General features: G+C 47.7%; 1 protein-coding gene across 3 annotated transcripts in view; it reads right to left on the reverse strand.

Moving 5' to 3' along the window:
- Positions 1-290: 290 nt before the first annotated feature.
- The window catches only part of slc9a1a (solute carrier family 9 member A1a), a 26,401-nt gene continuing 522 nt past the window's right edge, over positions 291-26,169 (reverse strand). The window contains exons 2-15 of one of the 3 annotated variants that reach the window (XM_019869151.1): positions 25,151-26,077; positions 15,599-16,071; positions 14,870-15,120; positions 13,094-13,311; positions 10,703-10,905; positions 10,094-10,183; positions 8,576-8,646; positions 8,316-8,492; positions 7,214-7,340; positions 6,967-7,068; positions 6,567-6,648; positions 6,065-6,121; positions 4,783-5,109; positions 291-1,491 (exon numbers count right to left, since the gene is read on the reverse strand). In XM_019869151.1, the coding sequence (XP_019724710.1) occupies positions 4,805-5,109; positions 6,065-6,121; positions 6,567-6,648; positions 6,967-7,068; positions 7,214-7,340; positions 8,316-8,492; positions 8,576-8,646; positions 10,094-10,183; positions 10,703-10,905; positions 13,094-13,311; positions 14,870-15,120; positions 15,599-16,071; positions 25,151-25,442 (2,448 nt within the window). In that variant the 5' untranslated portion in view covers positions 25,443-26,077 and the 3' untranslated portion in view covers positions 291-1,491; positions 4,783-4,804. Of the gene's footprint in view, positions 1,492-4,302; positions 5,110-6,064; positions 6,122-6,566; positions 6,649-6,966; positions 7,069-7,213; positions 7,341-8,315; positions 8,493-8,575; positions 8,647-10,093; positions 10,184-10,702; positions 10,906-13,093; positions 13,312-14,869; positions 15,121-15,598; positions 16,072-25,150; positions 26,078-26,169 lie in introns of those variants that run through there. The other 2 variants (XM_019869150.1, XM_019869152.1) reach the window with 2 other exon arrangements.

A 26,169-nucleotide genomic window follows, 5' to 3' on the forward strand; every position in this document is an offset into this window, starting at 1 on the left:
TCCCTACGTGTGAGCATGAGCGCGTATGGTTGTTCGTCTCGATGTGTGCCCTGTGATTGGCTGGCAACCGGTTCAGGGTGTCCCTCCCCTACTGCCCGAAGACGGCTGGAAGAGGCTCCAGCACGCCCCATGACCCTTGTGAGGAGAAAGCGGTTCAGAAAATGGATGGATGGACAAAAAGAAAATTGGAATGTAGGAAAACAAAGCAGCTAGAGCAGAGTCGATTTTTCTTTTTTTCGTCTGCGTTGGACAATCACGACGCAAACGTAAAATGAGGGACACGGTGACTCCAGGGTTAGAAAGTAAACCTTTATTTTGGTAGATACTTTGTTAGGTCGTGAGTTTGGTTGATGTTGATGATTTGTTATAGGAATGGAATGCTGAAAGCTTTGAGACGAATCATCGTGGAGGTACATGCTTGAGATTGATATTATATAAATTTTATATATATATATATATAGCACATTTGCATCATACATTTCTGATACATCCAATATATCTTTGTATATGTACATTTTCCCATTAAAGTATATCAAAAATAACTTTCACACAGGAAATGGTGACAAAGCAACCTCTGAAGATCAAGATTAGTAGTGAAGTACGGTATATCGTAAAAGACTCGAGAGTAGCTGTCCTAGATGTGGTGGTGTGGGAGCTCCCGCTAAAGCCATCTGGGATTTTACGACCTGTCATGAAGTGAACATAGGAAAGCGACTTATTGCTCGTTTGGAGATAAAGGTTCTTTTTGTGGCGTCCAAGTGCTCATGGTGGCATTGTTAAACAGTACAAGCGGGAGCAAAAGGACGCATTGTGGCGAGCGCTGCGAGGTAACTTGAGGAAAGCAAAAAATGTCCAAAGTCTTTGGGTGGGTCAAGTCAGACTGCATGGAAAAGCGACCATACGTTTCTCGAAATACATTTGTCAGATATGAGGCAACTCCAACATATTTGGCTTTCTCTGGTCCGAATGGTCTCGTGAACTTAGCTTGCTTCCCCCTGGCTTTGGTTTCTTTTCACATGGTCTCAAAGAAAAAGGCTGGGGGGGGGGGGGTACACATAATAAATGACAGGAATAAAACTGCAATCGTACCAGAATAATGTTGTGAGATTTGGATTAAAACAGACAATGAAATAACATCGAGATAAAACGACGTGACAGGGATCCAGTTGAAAATTGGAACGTCGATGTCCATGAAAGGAAGCTTCCGAGGACAAGGAACTAGCGGTTGGATAGCATCCCCAACGGATCCGAGGTCAAATTCAACACAAGAAATGAAGCCTCTGCAGCAATGTAAACATGAGATGCAAAGCACATCGGATGCATTATGACAGCGCACTCGGACGTCGGATTGATCGTCGCATGTACTCAAGCGGCTGATACGTCCATGAAAGACACTCCATGAATCAAAAGGCAACTCATTCAAAAGCACACAGAGCGAACGCAGCGGTGAAATGCTGGTGAGGTCCCGAATGAAGTCCACATCCCTTCAAGCTGAAAAAAAGGCCGTCGTATCTCGCCACAATGTTGGCGGATCAAATATCTTGCTCTGCGCACGCGCTAGCTCGCGTACAAATTTCAAAGCCCAACGTTTGCACGTTGGCAGAAAATGGTGGTCTGGACCGGACAGTTTTTGCCACCAAGAGATCGGTTTTGTCATCGTAAACTCAAGACTCTTTGGAAAAATCTCCAAAGAGGAAAACAAACATACGAGGACTTGCATGTGTTGACAGCGGGTTGATAGGATGTGGAAAGGTGAGCATTTGCAATGTCAACCAATATTTCGGGTTACACATCTGACAAAAGTGCATCTATTTCGAAGCGGTCATATTTTTTAAAAGTTGTCATGCTCAGAGATTGTTCAGAGAGTAAAGTTGTCGGTAAAATCTGAATTACCTCCAAATTACGATGATACTGTTGCAGGAACCAAATCGTAAAATAAATATATATACTGTATTTTGGGGGGGGGGGGCTTTACAAGAATAAAGTTGCAACGTTTCAAGAACTTCATTTTCTCTCTCGCGAAGTCATATTGTTATGAGGATAACGTTTAAATTCTCATGACTGCAGTGTCAAAATTTTACCCAAGGAAATTTACAAAATAAAATTTGTGGGTGAAAAAAAAAGAATTCACAACATCAATCAATAATAGTTTCAAGAGGAAGCCTCAATGCTCCAAAGATTTCGTCATGGTGAGAACGTCCTAAGCATTCTTATCAAATGACAGCCTTTTGGCTGCTTTTGCAACATTTGGCCTATACTTTCCCGGAGCGTCCCCCGGGAGTGTCATTTTTGACATAAAGTAAACTTGCAATCATGACTGCCACTCTGATATTAGTTCGCCGCAGCATTCTGCATCTTGATGTCATCTTAAAGGGTTCAGAAATAAAATTCATTGACAATGTTTTTCCTCAAACTTTGTCTGCCCCTTGACGCTTCATAGAACTCTATTCCTTTTTTTTTTTTTTTTTTTTAAAGCCATGCAATGGGGACAACCCTTGGCAGCACGGACTCCCATCCAAATCATCCTGATTGCGCAGTGATGAAGGGGCGAGAGCAAGACAAAGGTGCCTGTACATTTTTAAGACAGCCAGCGTTGATTGTTTAGCTTTGCTGGAGTGACTTTTAAAGGGAGCTACTTTCAACATTAATTACAGACATTTAACAACAATAAACTGTCGGAAAAAAAAAATCACGATGGATGATGATATAACATTCGTCGTCTTAATTCAGAAAGTAAGGAGTTTACCAATGCAACAACTCGATAAAAAAAATAAAACAAGAAAAAGAAAATGTCCACCTTTGTGAAATTATATCCCATCAAGGCCGAAGGAATTTTAAGGCCACACTCAAACGAATACGGATTGAGATCGTACCATGTTTTCCTCAAAGTGTGAGTTGAAATTTGCAAATGCGCGAAAACGGGCATTGACAAAGTAGCATTTGGTTTTTGAAAACAAGCCGCAGTTAGTCTCTGAAATCATGGCTTGGCTCCATCTGCGCTCGGTCCAAAGCAAAGCAAGTTACTTTGGCGCCCTCTAGTGGAATCCTGCTGTTTATCAATTCAATTCATTGAGCGTCAACTTTTGAGATGAAGTTTTGTGACGCAAAACAATCCCATCCATCTGCATTTAGGTGGCGCGTTCACAACAGCTGCATTTGGAACAACGCAACTTGTCAATGACAGTTATTTATGTAACGTGGGTTCACGAGAGCCAGTTCTGTCCTGGGCTGCTCCCTGGACCCTCTGGAGGAGGTGGGCAACAGGAGGATGCTCGCTAAACTAAAAGTTAGGATGGACAGTCCCTCCCATCCCTTCCAGCCCGCCCTGACAGCACTGGGTCGCTCCTTCAGCCAGAGACTGTTCCACCCGCGCTGCAAGAAGGAGAGATACCGTCGCTCGTTCCGACCGACTGCTGTCAGGCTGCTGAATAAACATGCGTTAAAACCTGGAACCATTGTAAATAGCACAGCCACCTTACGCTGTGTTTTCTATGCTATTGCTATTTATTATTTATTATATTTATTCAACAAATATATTGCGAATGCTTTATTTTATATTGCACTGATATTGAACTGTGTACAGTTCTTTTCTGAAACATTTATTTTGTGCAATGAAACACTTTATCCCCCCCCCCAATCTTGCTGCTGTAGACTACAAATTTCCCCAGTGTGGGACAAATAAAGGTTATCTTATCTTATGAGTGCTTTACGGTCTCGACTAAGTGCTTTGCTGCCATCTTGTGACATCTCGATGCGCTTACAGAGGACCCTCGAGTTAGGAGCACCCCCTTGATGTGCAATTCGAATGAGGCAAAATTTGGGAAGGAAAAAGGACTCCCGTTTACGTCCGGTTTTGGATATCCGAAAGGTCTTGGCGTGAAAGCGCGGATGGATCGACTTTGCATGTTGCAGTTCTTCTCGTCCTGCGTCACCATCATTGGCAACTTATTACTATGATTCTAATAAGAATATGAATGGGTGGCAGTTGGCTTCGTCGGCCGCAGTGGCGTGCCTCTGGCGAGTAACATTTGCTGACCGACTATTTTCAGAGTTTTTCTTCGTATACAATCGACATCTTTACACTGTCTTAAATGGTCATGTTTTTCCATCTATCAATGTTTAAACTGCATGACACATCGTAGTTGGCGGCCATTTTACTGGAAATGCCAACAACAAACTACGGTCGTAATGTACAGAGTCGTTCTGTTCCTCGACTGTCGTCGATTTTTGCGATCGCGGCAGGTTTGTTCCCTTTCCCTCCCGCAAAACAACTTTCATCGTAATGTAAATTTCTTTTACAGATTTTTTTTTTTTTTTTTTAATTCTCATAGTAGATATATCTTGATAGTGTGCCTGTAATACTCCTTCGTACCGATTTGGGAATCCCTGAAATTAAAAGGCAGTGCTGATTTAAAAAAAATAAAATAAATGCACAGTGTGACATAAAATAAGGCAAAACTATGCGTTCAAAGCTCCTCCACCGTGGGATTTCAAGTGACCCGATGAGTGCGGTTGGCTTCGTTTCGGGAGCAACTGATTCACTGTCGCACCGGAGAATCCCGCCGTCTCACGTATGACACACAAAACGTCAATAGAATCTCGAAGGACTACAAACAGTTCCTTTGGTAATGCATAGTTCATTCCTGAATGTCTCGTAACCGTGGTTGCGGCTCTTCAAAGTACAGAGCGATGACGACAAACGGACAAATGGCTATTTTTTTTTTTTTTTTTTGTTGCTGCTCACAGTTTTTGGCTAATCGTCTTGAGCACTGAAGCACGCACCTTCCTCCAACGTGAACTTTGTTTAAGGCAGGAAGGGTTCGTCCTCGTCTTCGTCCTCCGCGTGGGGCCCGGGGTCACTCAGGCACCTCGACAGCTTCTCTCTGGTGCCGGCGTCCATTTCGCCCGCGTTGCAGCGCTCGTGGGGTCTGGTGGGCGCTTTCATCATCAGACCGCCGTCGTCCTCGCCCTCCTCCGCCGCCGCCGCCTGTTCGGACCGCTGGAACTCGTCTAAGATGTTGACTGAGTCGGGCGACTGCGGGGAGGCCAGGTCCACTTGGATGGTGGGAACGCTGTCCAACGCTGGCTTCATGCTGTAGGCTTGAGGGTCTGCAAGGGTGCCGGGGGTGTTAAAACAGCAAACAAACATTGGCAGGTGGGGGCGCCATTTCTCACAGCATGTCCACACAAACAGGAGATTTTTTTTGGTTTTGTTTTCCAAGGCATCTTTCAGCACTTTTTAATCTTTCGGGGATCCATCCAAAAAGCGGTTGTTTGTTTTTTTTTAAACTAAAGCGCATCACGATCTGCTTCAGTAAATTATTTCACATATCGAAAGTGTAGTATTGGGGTTGGAAAATAAAACGCATCTCCAATTACTTTGTTCAGAAAAACGTTTTGTTGACTGCATTGCGTGTAGTCTGTCTGTGACTGTTTTCTTTGTTTTTGTGGAGCAAATATTTTTTCGTTTTGCTTTTAAATCCTGCTGGCATTTTTTCTTTCATGTTTCATATCCAAGTCAGATTTTAAAAAAGGAAGAAAAAAAAAAGCATGTTCAGAGGTACCTCGACTTGTGCTTGTAGTATTTAACGGTTTCACTCTAAAAACGTGTCTCTTTCAACTGTGTAAATAACTGTATTCAGGATGAATTTCATTTTAATGCTGCTGTTCCATCACTTTTTTTTGCAGCCGATTGGCTAAAAGGCTTTTTGGACCCGTCGCTCTGGCAAGCACTTCATCCTTGTGAACTCGTGACATTTGTGTGGCCAAAGATTTACTTTTGATTTTATTTTGAAACCTCGTGTGTGTGTGGGAGGGGGGGACACAGTCATTCCATTATTCCATTTGCATGCGCACACAGGATGAACACATTCTCTGTATCGGACAAACATCAGGTCAAAAAAAAAAAAAAAATGCAGGGATTGTGAATCGGGATCATTTTAAATTATGAACTCAGTTGGGTTGGTAACTAGCAGCTTGTGTGAGGCATGCGTGTTAGCGCTCCGGTGATGGTGACTAGTTGGGTCAAGGAGCGGTTCTCATCTTCACTCCTCTGGCCACATACCTGGACCGACAGTGTCCGCTTTCTGCTGCCGAGTGGGATTGAAATCAGTTTCTCTGCCTAAAAACGAAACCACACTGGTTGACATGGCGGCCGTCACACGCAAACAGACGTCCATCAGCGGAGGGGGTGTGGGGGGTAAAGAACTCCAGTGGAATCTCAGGCTGTAGAGCAGGGGTGTCCAAAGCGGGTCCTCGCGGCCCGCTGTCCTGCCTTCTTCCCACCGCGCCCTGTTGCAACACGCCTGATTCAAATGATGACGATCGTTCTCGTGCTTCTTCAGAGCTCGCCGATGAGTCAATCGCTTGAATCGGGTGTGTTGCAACGGGCAGCGCAGCGGCCCGCGAGGAGCTGGACATGCCTGCTGTCGTGGCGGGCATTACAAATGACACTGCGGCGTGAACATAACACAAACAAAAGGGCTGTGGGGGTGTGGGGGTGTGTGCTCCCTGCTTGTGTGCATCAGCGCAGTAAAGCAGGAGTGCTTGTGCTGGGATGTCTTTACCTGAGGCCAGTCTGGCTCTGCACAGGGTGGGTGAGTCGGGAGGAGCGGCGGGCACCGTCAGGTAGTTATTCATGTCTTGGATCTGGGAAAGGACACGCGGTGCTCATTGCAGGGCTTTCTGTCACCATCCAACTTTAACCAAATCAGTTGAAATGGTTGAGAGGTAGCAGTCACTACGATGGAAGTCGCTTTTAGCCGTCTGGAAAAGGCAGCATTTTCACTGTCCTATACGTAGTGTAGTCGTAGATCGGTATTTTGGAATTTGCAGAGCCACCAATGATTGGGAGGTGGAATCTCGACCCCGTTATTGGCTGAACATCTCATCTATTCACGTTGGAGGTGAAGGTTGGAGTTCTGGAAAGCCCATTAAAAAAAAAAAAAAAAAAAAAAAAAAACATACCTTCTTATCCAGGGCCATCATCTTCTGCTTCTTGAGGAGGAATTCGCCAAAGTTGTCCTCATAGGGATCAGCCAGCAGGGTGTGGCGGTTGTAGGAACGCAGCTGAGAACACCACGGGGAGGAAGAGAAAAGTTCAGATTTGTCTTCAAGCACGCTGCTCCGACCCGTGTCGGATCGGTACGTAGCGGCGGGAGCAAGACATTCAGTCTTCGAGGACAGATCATGAGCCGGTGAGAGCGTCCGTTACCCTCTGCCGCGTCTTCTGAAGGTTGCTCCGCAGAATCTTGCGGATCTCTTCCTCCCGACTTTTCGAGAGCTTAGGCAGAACGCGATCCTCAGGCTTGGCGGGCGCCGGCTTCTTGGGCTGGATGTTTCTGGGATGGAAGTGGGGCACAAACACAAGTCGGACACGACCATCCCACTTGGACCGGCAGCTCATCATTTTCACTTTTGCCCACAGAGAATCTTGTGTTATCGATTGCGGCGAAAAAGATGAGCGGTCTCGCTTCCGTTCCACTTTTTAATGTTCATTCGGTGAGAAATCACTCAACTGCTCGCAAAGAACAGCTGGGGAGCAATGTGCTACTTTATTTGGAATTGGCGGCGGCGCAGTCGTACTGCTTTGCGGACCGCGGCGGCTGTGACGGCACTCAAAGACGAAACAACTCGGTCGGTTGTTTGAGTCTTTGATTTTGATCACCGCCGAATGACGTTCGTCTGGTTGTCTTTGCCACACTTGTGGATGTAAACTTTGAAGCCGCTTTGGATTGTCGAGGGAGTGAGGGGGGGTGTTATTTACCATGATCCAATCATCAAAGACACTTGAATTGGAAGGGGCCTCATTTGGATGAATGGACCCCGGAATCCCACCAAAGTGGCTGCTTCAGACCCCAGTGGATGGATGGCATCTTGTTCACTTTCTTGTGCCCTTGAAACGTTTTTGTGTGTCCTCTTATGACAGGCGTACCATCCATTCAGATTTGTGACGACTGAGGAAACGGGTGTCAGATGCAAAGCCTTTCACACTTTCCGAGAATTTTTATCCAACGCCGGCATCAAATGGCAGAGGCGCAAATGCTTCCCAACTGAACTTCATCCGGCTGTCGAGGTCAGCGTTTCCCAACCTTTACTGAGCCGACACGCATATTTGACAGGAAATGACAACGACAGCACATCACTGGACCAAAAGTACACACACAAAGCCCTACTTTTGTCTAAATGAAGGCCCTCGCGCAACTTCAACCTGCTCAGATGCCGCAGACATGGCAGGCAATTTGGTGCCAACCCCCCCCTTACCCCTTAACTTTCCAGGGTTGCGCCTGATCAATGCGCAATGGCTTTGTACTTACTGCATGGAGACGGTGGAAGGTATGGCAGAGGAAAGTTTGGCGCCGCCTCCGCTCTCCACCAGCTCAATGGCGTGCTTCATCTCCAGCTTGTGGTAGAAGGCGATGAGCTGCGGCTCCTTGGAGCGCTCGCCCGCGATCAGGCACTTCTTCACATACTTCTTGTTAAAGCGGTTCAGCCTGGAAGGAGAGCGAAAGGGAGGCCGAAACTTGTCAACGTGCACCTCCCATTGGAATGCATGCAAAGGGAATCCAAAGCATACTTGTCCTTCCAGTGATGATGTCCATAATGTCCACAGATGTCTTCAATGCCGGTCAGGAGGTGGTCAAGGAACTGTGAGCCAAGAAACCCAGACAGACGCGTGACGAAGAGAACAAATTGCGATGGAAATTTGCACCGTTTGCAACCGATCTTTTTCCTTCAAACTGACTCGCTCAATCGTATGGAACGTTCTCGTCATTTTCAGCTCGTTAGTCTCAGCAGGCAAATAACAGGGAGACTTCTGTGATTGACATTGGCAATTGAGAGAGCGAGAGCGAGAGAGGAGAAACGAGCCTGAAAAACCAAAAACTCAAAAGCATGTGTATCGAGTATCTTATGCGGTTCCTGATTTGGAACAGAGGACGCAATCATGGCAACTTAATCTTCAGAGTGAATACACAAAAGTGGCATTGTCTGCGACAGTTGACCAATTCCCACGAGGAGGGCGCGCGCACAGTTGTTGCTCAGCTTGTGGCTCGGACTGTTGCCTTGGCTACAAAAAAGGTCAAAACGGGAATTGCCATCAGTCGCCGAGAGACGCCAGTGATGTCTCGTCTTTGTATATGGATCTCTCTGCAGTGTAAGCACTCACACTGACGAAAAAGTGGAAGCTCTCTGGAAGATGGAATTTTTGTTTTGCAAACACCGAATTATTATTATACACAATTATTGCATTCCACCAGTGTGGCTCTCTTTTAGAAGCGGGAGAAAACCTGCTGTTGAGTTGAAGCGAATCACTGGTGACTCATCGTAAATGTGTGTGTGTGTGTGTGTGTGTGTGTGTGTACATACAGGTGATATTATACAAGAAACACACGAAACACACCTGGATGGAATATTTTTCCTGAAACATGTTAGCCATAGGCAAATGAAGTACCACCAAATGACCTGTAGGTGGAAGCAGTGATCTAAATGTGTTAACATAAACCAGGGACCCTGTTTTTTTTTTTTTGTTTTTTCCTATCAAGGGCAGTTCTAATTACATTTTACAGCCATCCATCTTAATTGGAGCCGATCCAGCTTATCCCAGCTGTTTTCAGGGGCAATTCTCGGGCCATAGGCGCAAAAATAGTTTCGAGTCAGCAATGACAAGTCAGCAATGACGCCAACATGCACGTTTTCAGAATGTGGAAGAAAGTTGGAATACTCTTAAACTGTGGTGCCCAACCTTTTTGGACCAAAGGTCTACTTTTCAAACAGCCAACGCCCCGCGATCGACCTGTTCCCCCGCGCGCACGCACGCACGCACATGTATCTACGATGGCATCTATCTATCTATCTATGTTCTTTCAAGCTGTGGTTCAAACTCAGTGACACTACTGATTGGTGTAAAAATGTCTTTTTCTAAGAGCACGATGAAAAAGTACACCATTTTCGATGGACTGGCCAGGACGCTTACGTTAGTCCATCCCGATAAGGAACATAATCTCACCGTCTGGGTTCACTGAGCCTTACCCGGCTGGGCAGGCACGGACTACACATTCATGTTAATACAAAGAAGCAATGACTGTAGATGAACCTGAGTGTGGATTTCCTCATTGATGGAGCGCTTCGCCTCTTGTTTCTTCTTCACGGCCAGCAGATCCACCAGAGGCTTGATGGTCATGCCCTGAGACAAGCACCAAGCAAAAAAATATTACCCTTTTTTTCCCCCCCCACAAACAAAAACTGCAGCAAACTAAGATCGGTTCGCCCAGCGCCATCATTTTGTCTATCAAAGAGACGGATGGAGCCATTTAGATGTCGTTCGTACGCTGCTTGCCGTCACCTCTGTGAGCTGATTAAACTGGCCGCCAGGTTAAGTGAAAGCGCCTGGAGCGGATAAGAACTGTCATTAACAGTGCCTCCTCCAAAGGAAGTTGCACTCACATGGAGAGGATATTAAATCTCTGCATTTTTTTCCGCAATAACAAGTCAGGAATGTAAACTTCCAGATAGAGTAAGGCAGTAAATCCGCAACTGCTAAAAGGAATCCGTTTCAAGTTGCCTCCTAAGCAACATCTAAAGCGGGGGCGTTAACCTTGCTTGTTTGTTTGGATTTGGATTGAAGATTTGTTCATTTTGTCCCAAAGGCTCCAATCTCAGCACAGTTTAGCGGTCACGATGAACGACGCATTTTCATGATTACCTGCACAAAGACGGTGAAGAAGATGACGATGATGATGGCGGTGAGGAACATGTTCCTCAGAGGGAAGTGTCTCTTGTCCAGCAGGAAGCCCAAGGAGAAGGCAATGGCGCCGCGCAGGCCGCCGTAGGCCACGATAAACTGGTCCTTGGTGGTCAGTTTGACGATGCGGAACTTGTTGATGACGTAAGTCAGGCCCACCACGCCTACCAGACAAACACGAGAATGATCATGTTAGCGTTTTTTTTAACTTTTAGTCATGGATCTTCAGATGCTCCAATGGCATGGCCAGGAAAAATTGGCGCAACCTACATATGAAGAAGAGCTCGGTTCTGTAAGTCAGTCTTGTAGTGCAACGCTAAGGCGCTGCTAAGCTAACGTTGCCATAAGTGGGGGTTTTGTCATTTCTCGCTGTGTCCGTTCAAATGTTGCAGCGATGAATGGGCTCAACTACAATTTCTTTCTTTCACTGAGGGCAGAAAAGTAGCTGTCGAGTATCACACTGCAGCGTCCGGGGCTCGGGTACCAAGTAGCAAAGCGGAGACTGTGGAAACTTTGAAGCACCGGCTGACCAGGTACTAAAAATAACGAATGCATTGTCACGGACCGGTACCTCGTTTTGTGCCCATACAGCCAGGATAGAGGAGAGAATTTATCGCTCCAGATCAGTAGGTGGCAATGATGGGCATTAAAAAAAGTGAGTGCCGCCTATGATATTTGCAGTTGTTGAACTCAAACATTACATTTCGCATGACTTGCCTGGGGCTGTTTGTGTTTGGTGGAGGTGAAAAAATAAGGGAAATGTCGGGTGCTCCTAAGTGAGAAGCCATATAACACCGCACAATGATGTTTTGAATGCGTCTTTGCAACACAATGAAAAGTCAAAGCTGCTATTTTACCACCCGAGCAAGCCAATGACTCAGCGAAATGACTGAGTCACTCTGTTGTCAGCCAGGAAACATACGACGGCGTGATGCAACACGCTTAATCACGCGTCTACTTCCCGCCTCCTGAACCCTCTGCCAAAAGGAAGGACGGCAACCCGAGTTGCCGAGGAAATACTCCACAAGGCTCGCAGTGACATCCGCGGAGTGGCATAATGAAGCATTTTAGCACCTCATTACCACATAGGCTCACGCACATTCATCTCCCTTCCGCCTGTATCCAAACAGCAGAAACGGGATGGAGGGCTCCCTCGGCGTGGTTCCGCAAGAACTTCAAAAGGAAACACTTTTCGCAATTTAAAACAGCTTCGAGGTGTCTTAAGACACGGGGCGTGCTTATGTCCCAATGCCGTCAAGATCAAGAATTGCATGACACCCCCTCTTTCTTGTTTTGTTGAAATGAGCCCATTCATCAGCGAGTGACTGCATTCCCTGGCCCCTTCATTGCTGCCCCAACGGCCAGTCTGGAATGAATTCATTACCCTGACGAGCAGGGGCGGAGCTGTGATGACAATGACTCGTACTTGCGAGAGCCAAGCCCGGAGGGTAAAAACATGTTTCTGTGTATTAACACAATAAAAGCAGCACTTTATAAACCAAGCTCTCTGTATGTGGTCCACAAACACATCGCCAATTGCAAATAAGTCCGCACGCATGTCAACCTCGTCCCTGAGCAAGTATCCGCCGCTGTTGTTAGAAGCCAACGCTGTTGACACACATTCCTCTGCAAAGTCTGCACGATCATGTTTCAGACAGAGTAGTTGCTTCAAGGTGGCTCTGGAACTTCGCCCAACTGAACTGCCAAGTTGTGGGATGGAACACTTATGTGCCATAAATATGAAGCTAACGTTGTTCGCGAATGCTCATCTATGCAGCCAACAAAACTAAATGCAGCTCTGCGTATCCTTTGGTTTTGACATGATAGCAAGGGCGTAGCACCAGTGGTGTATATGCATGTTTCTCCAAGATATATCTTCTTTATGTTAGTGTTTCTCAAAGAGTCGTCACGTGCAAGTGGCTCCTGAATGGTCGCCGAGCATGTCTTCTGAGTAATAGGTGGAGAAACTGTGTGTGGAGAGGTTTACTCAGCGAAATTAGCCTGTTTTGACGGAGCGGCTCTGTCTCACTCATCATTCTCGCCGGGGGGGGGTGGCACATTTGCACAAGTAGCCTCCACCCCCACCGCATCACTGAACATTTGGTTGGCTTTGAAATAGGGTATTCAGAGTCTGGCCCTGCCGGCGGCTCGGAAGTGATGGCTCACTTTATGTCAGTTGGACGAACTGCGACGTCTCAATTCATTTTCAGAAATTGGCAGATAACCAAAGAGCTACTTTGAAACTTGGTGAATGGCCACTGGGCAGGCACTTCAACTCGTGTATCCAACCTAGTAGAAGATAGTCTACTCTCCATAATCTGTCCCCGTTCAAACAATGAAATGCCGACCTACCGATGACCCGCGCCACCAGGCACAGGACAACGGTGACAGTGACAAAGGTCCAGTTCCAGTTGTGCTGGCCGTCCACGGTGGCCACGCCCAGGAAGATAAAGATCAGCGTCTCGCTCACGCTGCTCCACATCTTCAGGAAGTACTTGATGGTGGTGTGCGACTTGTGGGAGATGTTGGCCTCCACGTACGGCCGCATCACCGCGCCGCACGCTATCAACCTGGAGGCAGGGGAGCGTCATTCAAAAGTCATCCACAACCAATAATATCGCTCCTTTCCCACCGCACGATGGCCAAGACAAACGGAGAGGGTGAGCGGCGCAGCATGTTGACGGCGGAGGATCAGAATTCAGAGTTAAGGAAGAAATTAGCTAACACACCACAGTGTGTGGTTATCATTTCTAACCGTTTAACTAGTTTCAAAAGTCAGGTTGATGCGCCGAAGAACCATTGCAGACTGAGAGCGGCAATAAAATGGAGCGCTGCAGTCTAAGTGGGGACTGTGGAGAATCTACGGAAGTTTAGGCAAAGCGAAGCTATTTTCTTTTTCTTTTTTGTTGCTCTTCCTGTTTATCTTCACATGTTACAATGACCCGGCAATGATGAACCTGCTTCAACAAATACGTTATCCGAGAAGAGAATGAGGGCAGCAAGAAAACAGGGTTAGAGTATAATACAGCAGCAGCCACAGCTCAGGCAGCGCTAAACTTAGATTGGCAAGGGCGTTTATTTTAGCCATTTATTTAGCCATTTGACTGCAATTGATAAGGGAACTAAGGGGTGAAAAAAGCGGGGGGGGGGGGGTGGGGGGGGGGGGTGGGGGTTGTATGTATTAATCTATGTTCCTCTTCCAGTTGTCTGGTAATTCCTCTACGGGAGGGGAACGCCCCCTGCCGCTATCATAAATACACGTGTTGCTGCTTCAGCCCCTAAACGAGGGCTCCGGTTACCCATCTCGAGTTCCACAACGTGCTATTTCGCAAGCCCGTTCCCTTCCGCTGCTCTCCGTTTGAGCCTACCGTTGCGGTATGTCAAAAGCAGGGGGCCAAAAATAAAATAAAATCCACCAACGGGTCCTCTGATAGGCCTCCGCAGCTGCTCGCCATCTTTTGAGCGAGGGAAAGGAAGCGGGGGATTAACATTGATCACCTGTCCCTTTTGAAATACATAAAAGGCGCTGTGACATATCCAGGTGGTGCACTGAGGAAGAGAGGATAAGAACGCCTTCGGAATTAAGCATCGGGCGTCAGCCGTGACAGCCCAGGGAGACTTTATCTCATACCTGCGGCTTTCTGCATTCTCACCAAATCCTCCTGTCTGAGAAGTATCCGCTTTTGTCGCATGCTATGTTCCCTGTTGCTAAGCTAAAGGAGTTCGTAAACAACGCGCACAGCGGCAACATTCTCAAGAAGGCCGATATGTCGCATAAATCGCACACCAATCACCAGCATGGAGGAGAAAAAAAAAAGTGGGGTTTTTTTTGCCTGCCGGCGTAGCGGTCACATCGGGCGCATGACATCAGACCCGTCGAGGGACTGATGAGGATCCATGTGTATGTGTGCGGATACGCCGAGAGAGTCCCTGAAACAGCTGCGCTATTTCACAGACACGAGAGCACACAACACTTGGGCCAGCGCGTATGCTATGTGCTGCCACCTATCCAAAGTAACTCACACAGGCTGCAAAAGTGCACGAATGACGTGAACGCAGCCCCCTTACGCAATACACAGTAAGTCATATGTGCAATGGACTTCAGGAGACGTCAGTAAGCAAACTTACGCCATGATGCCCGACAGGTGGAACATCTCGGCCGACAAGTAGGCCATGTAGCTGTACACGAAGACAAAGAGAGGCTCGATGACTCGCGTGTGCGAAGTGAAGCGTGAGGTGAACGCCGCCAGGATGCCGTAGATGGCGCCCACCAGGACCCCGCCCAGCGCCACCACGAAGAAGGAGATGACGCCGAGCACGCCGTCTATCACCGTCACCGAGCCCACACCCGAGTACTCCTCGAAAAGATGGTACAGCACCTACAAGACAAGAACGAAATATCGAGTTGCCTCTCATCAAATTGATTTTAAGGATTGTAATTTACTTCCCCATTTGTCTTTTTTTTTCTCCCCTAAGGAGCCTATTCACCGAAAAACTCTCCTATTTGCCGGCCTCTGCATATTTTTGCCACAAGATGACACCAAAGGAAGGTATCAAGAAAGTATACTGAAATAGGTGGGTCATGTCAATTACTGATACTTTTATTCCTTGGTCATGGTTTACTCGCACGAAAGCTTCTGTGCATTTTGTGCATTGCCGATAATTTGCAACGTCACCATGCAACTGCGATTCAAATTCTGAAGTCGCCGCAAAAATAGCCGCGACTTCGCTAGTCTGAACTCTTTGGAGACAACCCCGCGCACTGTACGAGTGCGCAGCGGCACACTCCGCCGCATCTTTCGGCGGGCGACGGCCCTCAGAGATCCAAATAAGCCTCCGTGAATTGAAATGACTCACCACAGTGACGGCGTCGTTGAGCAGCGACTCGCCAAACACCAGAATGTGCAGCAGCTCGTTGATGTGAATCTCCTCAAAGACGGCCAGCACGGCTACGGGGTCCACGGCGGAAATGATGGAGCCGAAGAGAAGGCAGGGCAGCAGCTCCAGCGAGTGCAGGTCCGACGGATTGTTGGGCTGGATCTGGCATACGGCGTACAGCAGCCCGCCGATGAAGAAGGCGTTCCACAGCGTGCCCACCACAGCAAACATCAGAATGGTGCCCAGGTTCTCCATGAAGGGGCGGATGGGCAAAAAGTACCCAGCATCCAGGATGATGGGCGGCAGCAGGCAGAAGAAGAACAAGTTGGAGTCCAGCACCGGTGGCACCTTCTGGCCGGCCAGTTTGATGAGCCCGCCCACCAAAAGGCCCACCAGGATCAGTAGGCAGCTTTCGGGCACAATCCCGGGCAGGCGAGGGATGAGGTGAAACCCTGAGAAGATTGAGAAAAAAAAAAACGCGTGGCGTTTGTTATGAGTGGATTCCGTTTTTGAAGGATTCCTAGAAATGGGCAAAATGACCTTCAAAAGGCTGCTTCAAACTCAAATGAAACGCAATCCCTCGTTTGTTTTATGACATGAGTACTTTAGACTTCTTGGCGAGTCTGCTCATGATGGATAACGTCAACCAGATTGGCTTGGGAGTGTTATGCTTTTCCGGCGAGCCGTCAAACTTCACCATGCTCTGCCACATGCAAAATTTGCAATCGAGCATCAACCATCGGTTCTGTTATCATTTGCTCAAATTTGGCCTCAACCTGTCAAATGACCTCCATCCATCCATCCATCCATTTTCTACCGCTTATCCGAGGTCGGGTCGCGGGGGTAGCAGCTTTAGCGGGGAAGCCTAGACTTCCCTCTCCCCAGCCACTTCTTCCAGTTCTTCCCGGGGAATGCCGAGGCCTTCCAGGCCAGCTGGGTGGCATAGTCTCTCCAGCTTGCCCTGGGTCGTCCCCCGGGCCTCCTGCCAGTGGGACATGCCCGCGCCGGAACACCTCACCAGGGTGGCGTCCAGGAGGCCTCCTAATCAGATGCCTGAGCCACCTCATCTGGCTCCTCTCGACGTGGGGGAGAAGCGGCTGGACTCTGCGCCCCTCCCTGACGACCTTGGCTGTTTAAAACCAAAATGGAAGAACTTCCAATTTGGATTTGTGCGACATTTTGATGGCTCCACCAAATTATGCGGTGATATGTGAGACAAACAAGATCGAACAAATGCCATTTCCACGTGTGCACAGGCAGTTTGAAAACAACATCATCTGAGTTGAAAAGGGATTCAAAGGCAATCTTGTTGTGAAGTCATTGCATGCGGGAAGAGGGAAACATTTTGCGTTGGCCCTCACGCCGACTCAGACCTTCACAACATGTCCTGCTCGTCAAGCTGAAGGTTGTTGAGAGGCGACAAAGCGTGTGACACATCCTGACACGATCGCCGAGAGAAAACTGACTTCCAAATCGGTTCATCGACAAACCTGAAAGTGCGGCGCTACAGGTCGATGGTTTCGAAAATGAAAAGTGAAGCCGGGTAAAAGGAAACATCCTAATGCCAATTTTTCCATTTCAGACAAATCCAATTTTGACGGAGTTCCTAGTCATTAAAACAACCTTTAATCTGATGACTGGCGGGCTCATATTTCACGCCACACGCTGCTAATCCTTCTATAATTAATGACATTTTAGGTTGCACACATTTGGGTGGTGGAAGTAACATTGCATCTTTGCGCCAACGTCCAACTTCTAAGTCAAAATAGCGCAGTTAATAACATTTCAGTGAAATAGGAGCTTCTATTAGCATTGTTTTGAGAGCTGGTCCCTCCCTCATCTTTAGCTAGCTGCAGCTCGTTTTACTTGACGTTTGCATTGTTTGCGCATGCAAGCAAGTTAGTGCTTTACGTAACACGGATTGAGCCCAATACCTGCGGAACTTGTTTGGCCACTTTATATAGCCCATGGCTTTCCCTAGCTGTGTTTTGCCTATTTCCCCCCCCTCACCAACAGGTAATTTGCGATTGCTATCATAAAACGAGGGATGGACGAGTATGAATACCATTACCTTCTTTTACGGTATCGGGTACTCATTCTGGCTGTCGATACCAAGTCACCGATACTGAAAGCAAAAGAAAAAAAAAATCTGACAATGAGTAAGTTCTCCCTGGCAGTAGGTGGCGCTACACCACGGTAGACTGACACAGTGGCAAATCATCTGTGTCAGGAAAAAAAAAGGTATTTTATTCATTGTACCCAAAAGTACTCAAAATAACTATTCAGTGGCAGTGAGTCCTCAAGAGGGAATAATCATATTGGTCAGAAAAAAAAAAAGTTGTATTAAACATCCTTCCGTCAAGCCTTTAAAAACTACCTTTGCGAATAAATCAAGACCGGGATGGCACTAAATATCTTGGATTTCAATGAAGACAGAAGTGATGGTGTTTGGTCCCAGTGGTCCTTCACTGGCTGCATTTTCGAGTTGTTTTGAAGAGGACCCTCTGGTTTGTTTTCCAATCTTGCAGTGGTCTGGCCCCACCTGACCTCTCGGAGCTCCCTACCCGTTGCTTCAGGTCTGCGGGCCGGACACTGTTAAAGGTACCGAGAACTAAGCTCAGAGGGGAAGGAGCCGGTCCCTCTCTTTTGAATGAAAATTGGGCAAGCCCCCTCGCTGGCCATCTTTCAAATTCGTCTCTTTTATCCTTTGGCTTTGGACTCAGCATGAGACTTGATTTTTAGCCCGACTGTTTTTGTGCTTTCTACTGTCTTTGTTTATAATTTATTGTTGCATGAATTCTTTTTGAATTTTCCATGTACAGCACTTTGTCGACAGCGGTGGTTGTTTTAGAGTGCTCCAGAAACACAGTTTGAGTTGAGCTGACTTGAGTTGAGTAATAGGCCACAAACTACTCCTTTTACAACTCCCCCAACCCCACCCCTAAGAAAGAAAGGCTTTCCAATCACAGGTTTCAATTGTTTCAAAATCTTCAGTGCACATGCACGTCCCTCATCCTTCCAACAGACTTTTTTGACACCAGTTAGTCTCGACACTTTACTTTGCCCGCATCTTGGGGCATCTTGGGGCCTTTCAGAAGGCCCAATGAGGTGAAGCGGTGAAGAGTGATCATGAATATGTTGTCCATGACTGTGATAAGCCCGCTATTATAATGTGATACTGTCACATTGGTGGTTTTTCATACACACTGCTTGCCATGAAAAAGAGGACGCGAGGGCCCACTCATCGCTTCCTGCAGCTTGAGTTCTTTGTATTCCAAAGTTCAGGTTGCGGGAATGGAAATAAACATGTTTGCTATCGACACCCTGAACCCGACCGGACACCATCAGTCCTGTGCCGAAAGTGACACAATCACAGCACACAATGAGGCAAAAAGAGGGCAAGTGGAAGAGAAGGAAGAAGGACTTCAAAGAGACCAGAGTGACAAGTCTTTCCTCGGTATTATATTTACTGTACACAAGTGCTGCGCAGAGCCAGCTGGCATGAAGCACACACACACACACACACACACACACACACACACACACACACACACACACAACACACACACACACACACACACACACACACACACACACAGAAACATGAGCCAGGTAAGAATACATCCTCACATGAGGGTTCAACAAGAATACCAGTGGCTCCTAAATATTCATCAAGATGACTGAAAGCGCTGTAATATGCATGCCAGGTCACAACCGTGTGTCTTTTGAACACCCTTCAACAGCGTATATGTCATACGCGACCGACAGTTGTTACTGAATGAGACGGGAGAAGCTCGGTGATGTTCCAGACTCCTGTTTCAACACCAGGAGGTGTCACAACCCGGTAGTAGGCCTTAGCGCACGCTGTGTTGTTTGAATGGTGCGCTCCATTTTGCCTCAACTGCTTCACGACGTTCTCTGTTTCTCAAGAAGGCAATTTCTCAGCAGTCAATGTGTGCTGATGGCCTTTAATTATCACTTCCATGCAATCGTGTACTGTGATACGCCCACTTCTTCCACTTTGAAATACTTACACGGGGACGAAAACCAAAATGGCAAAATCAGGCATCTGCATCTTAAGAAGGCGTTCAGTGCCGGGGTGATCCATATTAAGATTGTTCAGGCCTCGGCTCGTACCATTCTAGTTTTAGACGAGGATTACGTGCGGTAGCATCAAGGGCCGCATGACAAGCGCGCCGCACAGTACAGTGTGCTCAAGCAAGGCTCAAGGAATGGTTTTCTGGGGAGGAAATACAAGACGTCTGAAGGGGAGGGAGCCGTATACATACATATATATATATATATGTTCACATCTCATGGACAAACGCCATCACTGTTTGAGCGTGCGAGCCCAACAATTCAATGTCTGTTGGGGGACACGCACGAGTGGAATTTCCGACACGGGCACGTCAGCGGCCGAGGCTTGTCTTTTCATAGAACTTACACAGCGGGCGCCCGCCAACTCAGCAGAGCCGCACTGAAAGACGGCCTTTGATAAGAGGAACCATATGCGTTTGCCGATGAAATCTGATGAGCGGGATGGGAATTGCTCAACTAATCCCTTGAAGCCATCAGCATATAAGCAGGACCGTCTATTCTCAAGGAACATTGACCTGCACTGGAGGCTCAACATCATTCAGCCACAAATAACTAAATGTCAGCATCTCTCGGGAACGGGCTCATTACAATAAAGCCCACCGGTCGTCGTAGCAGCCCTGAAGACTGTTTCGGCAGTCGGACCAGGTGCCAAAATGTAAGGTCGTTCTGACAAGTAGTCTGCCTCCTCGCTCGGCTAAACGAGCAATTGTGCGAACCGCTTACTCGCCGCATAACTCTTATCATGTGAGCCAAGATTTGGTTTCAGAGTAAATGGCACCGTGCTGGTCGTCAATCAGCGGGCTTCCTGGGGCAACTTGGCTATTGTGTGTCATGGGAGAGAGTCCATTTGAACAAATACCGTTATTTTCACGACCAAAAGGGGACACACTTCAAAGTCTTACATTTTCTCCAAAATGGACGGTGCGCCAAATAATGCGGTTGGGTTCCAAAATCTGTGAATGCGATGGCGTCACTTCGATGAGGGGTCTGCTTGACTGACTGACGTGTGGCGACGCTGTTTAGATAGAGGAAAGGCGGACGTAACTGACGACAGCATCTGTCCCGCATGACTCCAGCGTTAGCCTTAAATCGACAGGGGTGAAAGAGCGCTGCACGAGTTTCGAAATGTGGACCTGGGGGCTTGCAGCGTACAATGCATGTCAAGGAACGGCGCTGACGTGACTCTTGGCAGGTTACGTCAGTGTAGAGGTGGTCACATTCGCCCGCCCGCCCCCAACTTCCATTGTCATTCCCGGCTGCTTTTTGTTCATAACCGCAAGCGTGTCCTTGGCTCTCGCTCGCTCCCTCCTGGGAGCCTTCAAGCAGCGAGGTTATTCCAACCAACTAAAGGGCAACGGCTCGTCCATTCAGTCCCGCACTGCACAGAAGGTCAGGAACCGTGTCTGGTTGCCAGGTGACTAATTGAGCACCGCTGGCGGCTGAATCGCCCTGTAAGCTCAACAGCCACAGACTCTTTGGTGGCGCAAACAATGAACACATTTCCTGGACTTGACCGTCCGGAAAGTAGCTTTGCGCAACGCGGGGCCTTGTTTCAAATAATAGCTGCAAACATGACGGCCCAAGTGTCAGAGTAGCCCTGAGCTTGTCTAAGAGGAGCGCTAAATGTCAAAGAGAGGCTCTGAAGACGAACGGCCAAAAACAGTGCGTCAAAATGTAGCTCTGAACATGCCCGACCATGTGTCAAAGAGGAGCCGTGCACATGGCCGACTGGGTGGAAAAGGAGCCCCGAACGTGACTGACAGACCGGACAGTTGGGAAACGACCACTCCACCGCTCAGCCATGTCGCCCAAACAAAATATATCAATACAGATGTACGGTATTGTATGGTATGACTGTTTCAATGAGTAGCTCTGAACATGACTGACTGTGTGTCACCGTCATGTTTTTGAACGGGGTGAGTTGTGGTGGATTCAAGTAGCAAAATAGCAGCAATGGTTTGAATTATTCATCATGACTGACAGCAGGTATAGTAAGGGATGATCCCATTTGAACCACTGGGACTGAAACTGCAGCGACAAACTTCTGATAAGAGTTAGGACCATTGTAAACATAGAACAATTTAATCTCACTTCCAGATAACACTGTCTCATAAGAACAGATAAATGATCAGCAGTTAGGAAGTGCTCAAATGTTCTGACGAATTTGAAAGCAATCGAGATTTTATGACAGCTTGAAGGAGCCTTTGATGCGGAGGAGATGAGCCATCTTGGCGATTTCGTTGACACAGTAAGCGGCCAGACAAAATTCAAGATAAAATGTCTTATCTCAAATCAAAGTAGCACATCTAAGTCGACTGAGGCGTTGCCAATGGTGAGGTTTTAAATGGTTAACCTGGACTCTTTCCAATATACGTGAAAGAGATAAGAGTGCTTGCTCGAAGAGTGCTCATTTAACTTTGGACTCAACCGCAACAGTAGTAATCATCAAGGTTAACGACACAACTCATCATCAAATCCAGCTAAGTCCTCATCTTCTGTATCCGAAAAGAACATCTGGCAAACAAGGCCGGTTCCCTCGCGTCATTGTCAGAGTCAGTCTCATTGCGGAGAAATTGTGGCGTCATTCGCCCGGCGTTGCCTCCCAGTTTTAGTAAGGCTGCGTTCGCCATTGCTGCCACACCAATTGCAACTTCAATTAGGCCGGGTTTTTTTCAGATTGTGGAAGTCGGTGCATACACGAGGCAACCCGCATTATTAGCCGCCGCGTCCATTTGGAAGATAATGTAAGACTTTTATGTGCGCCTTCTGGTCGTGAAAATACAGTACACTCGCCGGCTGGGTGAATTATGAAGAATTTGAGTTTCTGTCATTACTTGTGGGCAGTTGACGGCAGCAAAGTTTGATGGCATCCCATAAAACTACTGGCACGGGCGTGAGAGAGGCCCGTTCATCACTGCTACTTGAGTATTATTCTTCCACTCATTTTGAAACCCGTTCCTTCGTACTGCCACGGCGCAGCATACTCAAAGGGAAGAGAACAAAGGGTGTCCATTTTTTTCTGGGGTTGTCAGAACACGTACAAGTGAGGAAATATCTTCCTTCTTTTTGGGAAGCGACGCTGAGATCACGGCGGAAAAGCAAAAAATGTCGCAATGGCGATATGTCCGTGACTTCTAAGCCTTAATGAGTTCGATCCGACCTTGCCGCCGCTTTCTTGTTATCCCTGTTGTACAGGCCCGTGGGAGTCCTTTTATTTGGCTCGTCACTGGGGATTTTGTATGAGATCTGTACTGTACTGACCAGCGGTTTGTTTCTTGAAGCGTTTCAATGAACGCTATCTGTAATCTGGTGGATGTTTGATGTCACAAAAAGCATCCCAGTTGGATACAGTATTTATACGACTTGGCGATAAGACGTTACTCATTACATTTGGACGTTCATTTACAACATGAAAACAAATAGAGGAGGTCATTTCGATAATGCACTGGCAGCTAAACTGACTGAGGCAAAATACGAGCACCTTGGTAATTTGTTCTCCTTTTGGGGGCATTTTACGAACGTGCAACTGTCATTTCCTGAGACTTCAGCAAGTGGCGTTGAGGTGAACTCAAGGGACTGTGATCTTCTCATGTGTGCACAGACGGGTTGCAAAGGAGATAAACGGACTGCGGAGGGCACATTCAAGCCATGTAAGATATGAGGGGTCCAACAGGCGCCGACACGGAGACCGGCCGAGCAGTGAAGCAGCCACATTCAATTACCCGCATCCCATTTTCCAGCCTTCCCGGGTTAATCGGAGCCTTGTGGCCAGCGGTCAGTCGACAGTCAGTCACTCTGCCGTCTCTTCCTGCGTCCACCATCTTGTCGTCAACAATATGCCTCCACTTCAGTCAATGTCCACCGAGAATGACGACATGTTATTTGAGTTTGATGTGAATCAAATGCAGGTCACCTGTCTTGAGCTCACGTGCTGCAGTGGCGCTCCAGAACTAGCGGATGGGAGGGACTGAAAAAAAGCTTGTTGTGCATAGTATTGGTCAAAATTGCCATGCGCGCGACCGCCACCAATGCCGTGGGAGTGGGGAAACATCAGCCTTGAGATTTTCACGTGTCGCTTTATCAGATCATTTGTTTTCTCTGAAAAATGGCCTTTTGTTTTTGTTTGAAAAAGAATTGAAAGATCTACAGTTCAAACCCCAGATCATCACCGTCCGGCACCCATGGATTCACCTAATTGCAAGGGGGGGTTCATACAGTACTTTTTTTTTTTTTTGGGTGGTGGGGCAGCAACCCCTGTTATTTGTAGGATTGGAAAATGGATCGAGATTTTTTTTTAATCAAGCACACACACACACACACACACACACACACACACACACACACCTACACACACACACACACACACACACACAGTGGAAAAGGTGTTGATGTGGTGCCCCTCTGAATGACCCTTCACCTTAGCCCTTAGATTACAGCCAATCACAGGTCACCTTGCCTCTTGACCAAATCCACACACGAACACACGCACACACACACACACACACACACACACACACACACACACACACACACAAACATTTTGTTTAACTATTTTTACAACTATGCAATTATGCCATTCGGTGACTGATTTAGGACTCTTGAGTTCACTTAAAATTCACTTTAGAGGTCAGATGTTGACAATCCGTACTGTGTTAAAGATACATCAGGTTACTGTTGTCATAAAAACAAAAGATGCACATATCAGGAGTTGTTTTTGTTTGCATGTCCTTCATTAACTGTGACTATTTTGGTCGCATAATTGGTATGGAAACGTTTCAGACCGGTTCATCTCTATTTCGGATAATGACAGAAAAACCAGGCTCACTTCCATTGCTCCAGAGGTCACAGTGTTCGTTGTTATTATGACTGCTGTGATGATTAGCCAAACTACTGCTGTCCGTCATCCAAGGCCGCATCAGGACTGCTTTGTCATTGCTGTGGCGAGCCGTAAAATAAAAACCCGCAGGACTCCTCTCCTCATCACCGGCAATCATCGATCTAGATTTTCACCGCTGGAGTGAACGACTGAACTGAGCAAATTCAATGAACCGCGCGGCCTTTTGGGTCCGTTTATCTACCAAGTCCAACCTAGGCATCGCTAAACAAAGAGTTGCGACAATCTTATCTGCAAAACGTTGCATTCAGCTAAAATGGGGATTATCAACTCTGCTCAGATTCAGAATAAGACATTCTTCTCTCTTTCTCTTTTGGGATTGTGATGCAAACCGTCGTCTCGACCCCATGGGCTTTTCCAGATTTGGCAGTGAGGTCAACAAGTCATGGTATGATGCAGTGCAGTTTGTAGACCACAGCAACTCAAAGAATCATTCATGAGCGCATCACCTCTGTGCCAAAGAGGCATTTTTGGATCACATTATAAAAGTGTACCTACCTGACCCAAACACGAGTGACAAACGCACACAAACAACTCACCCAGTTTCATCAGGGAAGCCAGAAGGACCCACAAGGAGATCTCGAAGGGGACCTGGATGTGTTTGTACTCAAAGCTGAGTACCGGGAAGGGCTTTTTGGTGAAGTTGTGCTTCTCTTCCGCTTCGGCGTGGACGTCTGCCTCGTCTCGGTGGCCCACGTCCGGGGAGCTGGCGGCTCCGAAGGGCAGCAGGGAGCCCTGCAGGAGCACGATGAGCACCAGCAAGAGAAGCCCCCGCTCCGGCAAGCTGCTACCGAAGCTGCCCGGGTGACGAAAGCCTCTCCTGGGAGACATCTTTCAGGGGTGGTAGTGGAGGTGTTGAAGCGTGTTTGAAGTTGAACGAAGTTGGACCCTTTGTCGGTTCGAACTTCACTGCAATCGTGCAACTGTTTCGAAGACTTTGGAACCACGGGGAGGTTTATTCGGTTAGCTAGCCGGTGTGGAGCGTCTTGGCTAGCCAGGTGAGCAGCCGAGGGCCGTGGCAGGGAGGAAGCAGGAAACGTCACGATAATTGAAGGAGGCTCATAATACAATAGGCGGACGCAATGTCAAAAGTCGGAACAAGTCGCTCTTTTCCGGCCTTTTGAACAAGTTTGTCGGCGTGACTTAGCAGCGAGCGCGGATGTCCTCTCCGAGGAAAGGTGTCACTGTTGATGCCGGAGACAACGACACGCAGTGGCATCCCCCTCCGCGCCTCTCCGTCCCCTTCCAGGCAAAGTCGCTCGCAAGGCGGCGGCGTCGTCGTCGTCGCGTCTCGGATTCTGACCTTGACGTTTAGTCTCGACACGACCGCGCCGCATTTTGTCTCGTCACTGAGTAAACGCCAACTTTTTCCGACGGCTTTGCTCCTCTGTGTCCGCGTGTGTGCGGCAATTCCGCCGTCTGACGTCTCTGCCGAGGCGGAGGAGGAGGAGGAGGAGGAGGAGGACCTTGGCGGGGAGGTGGACGAGTCCCGTGTGACATACACAGTCGGCCTCTGGGTCGCGGATTTGTCCGTGTCCTATGGTACCCTGATGGAGGG

Source organism: Hippocampus comes, unplaced genomic scaffold, assembly GCF_001891065.2.
Source record: "Hippocampus comes isolate QL1 unplaced genomic scaffold, H_comes_QL1_v1.1 scaffold67, whole genome shotgun sequence".
Classification (NCBI taxonomy): domain Eukaryota; kingdom Metazoa; phylum Chordata; class Actinopteri; order Syngnathiformes; family Syngnathidae; genus Hippocampus; species Hippocampus comes.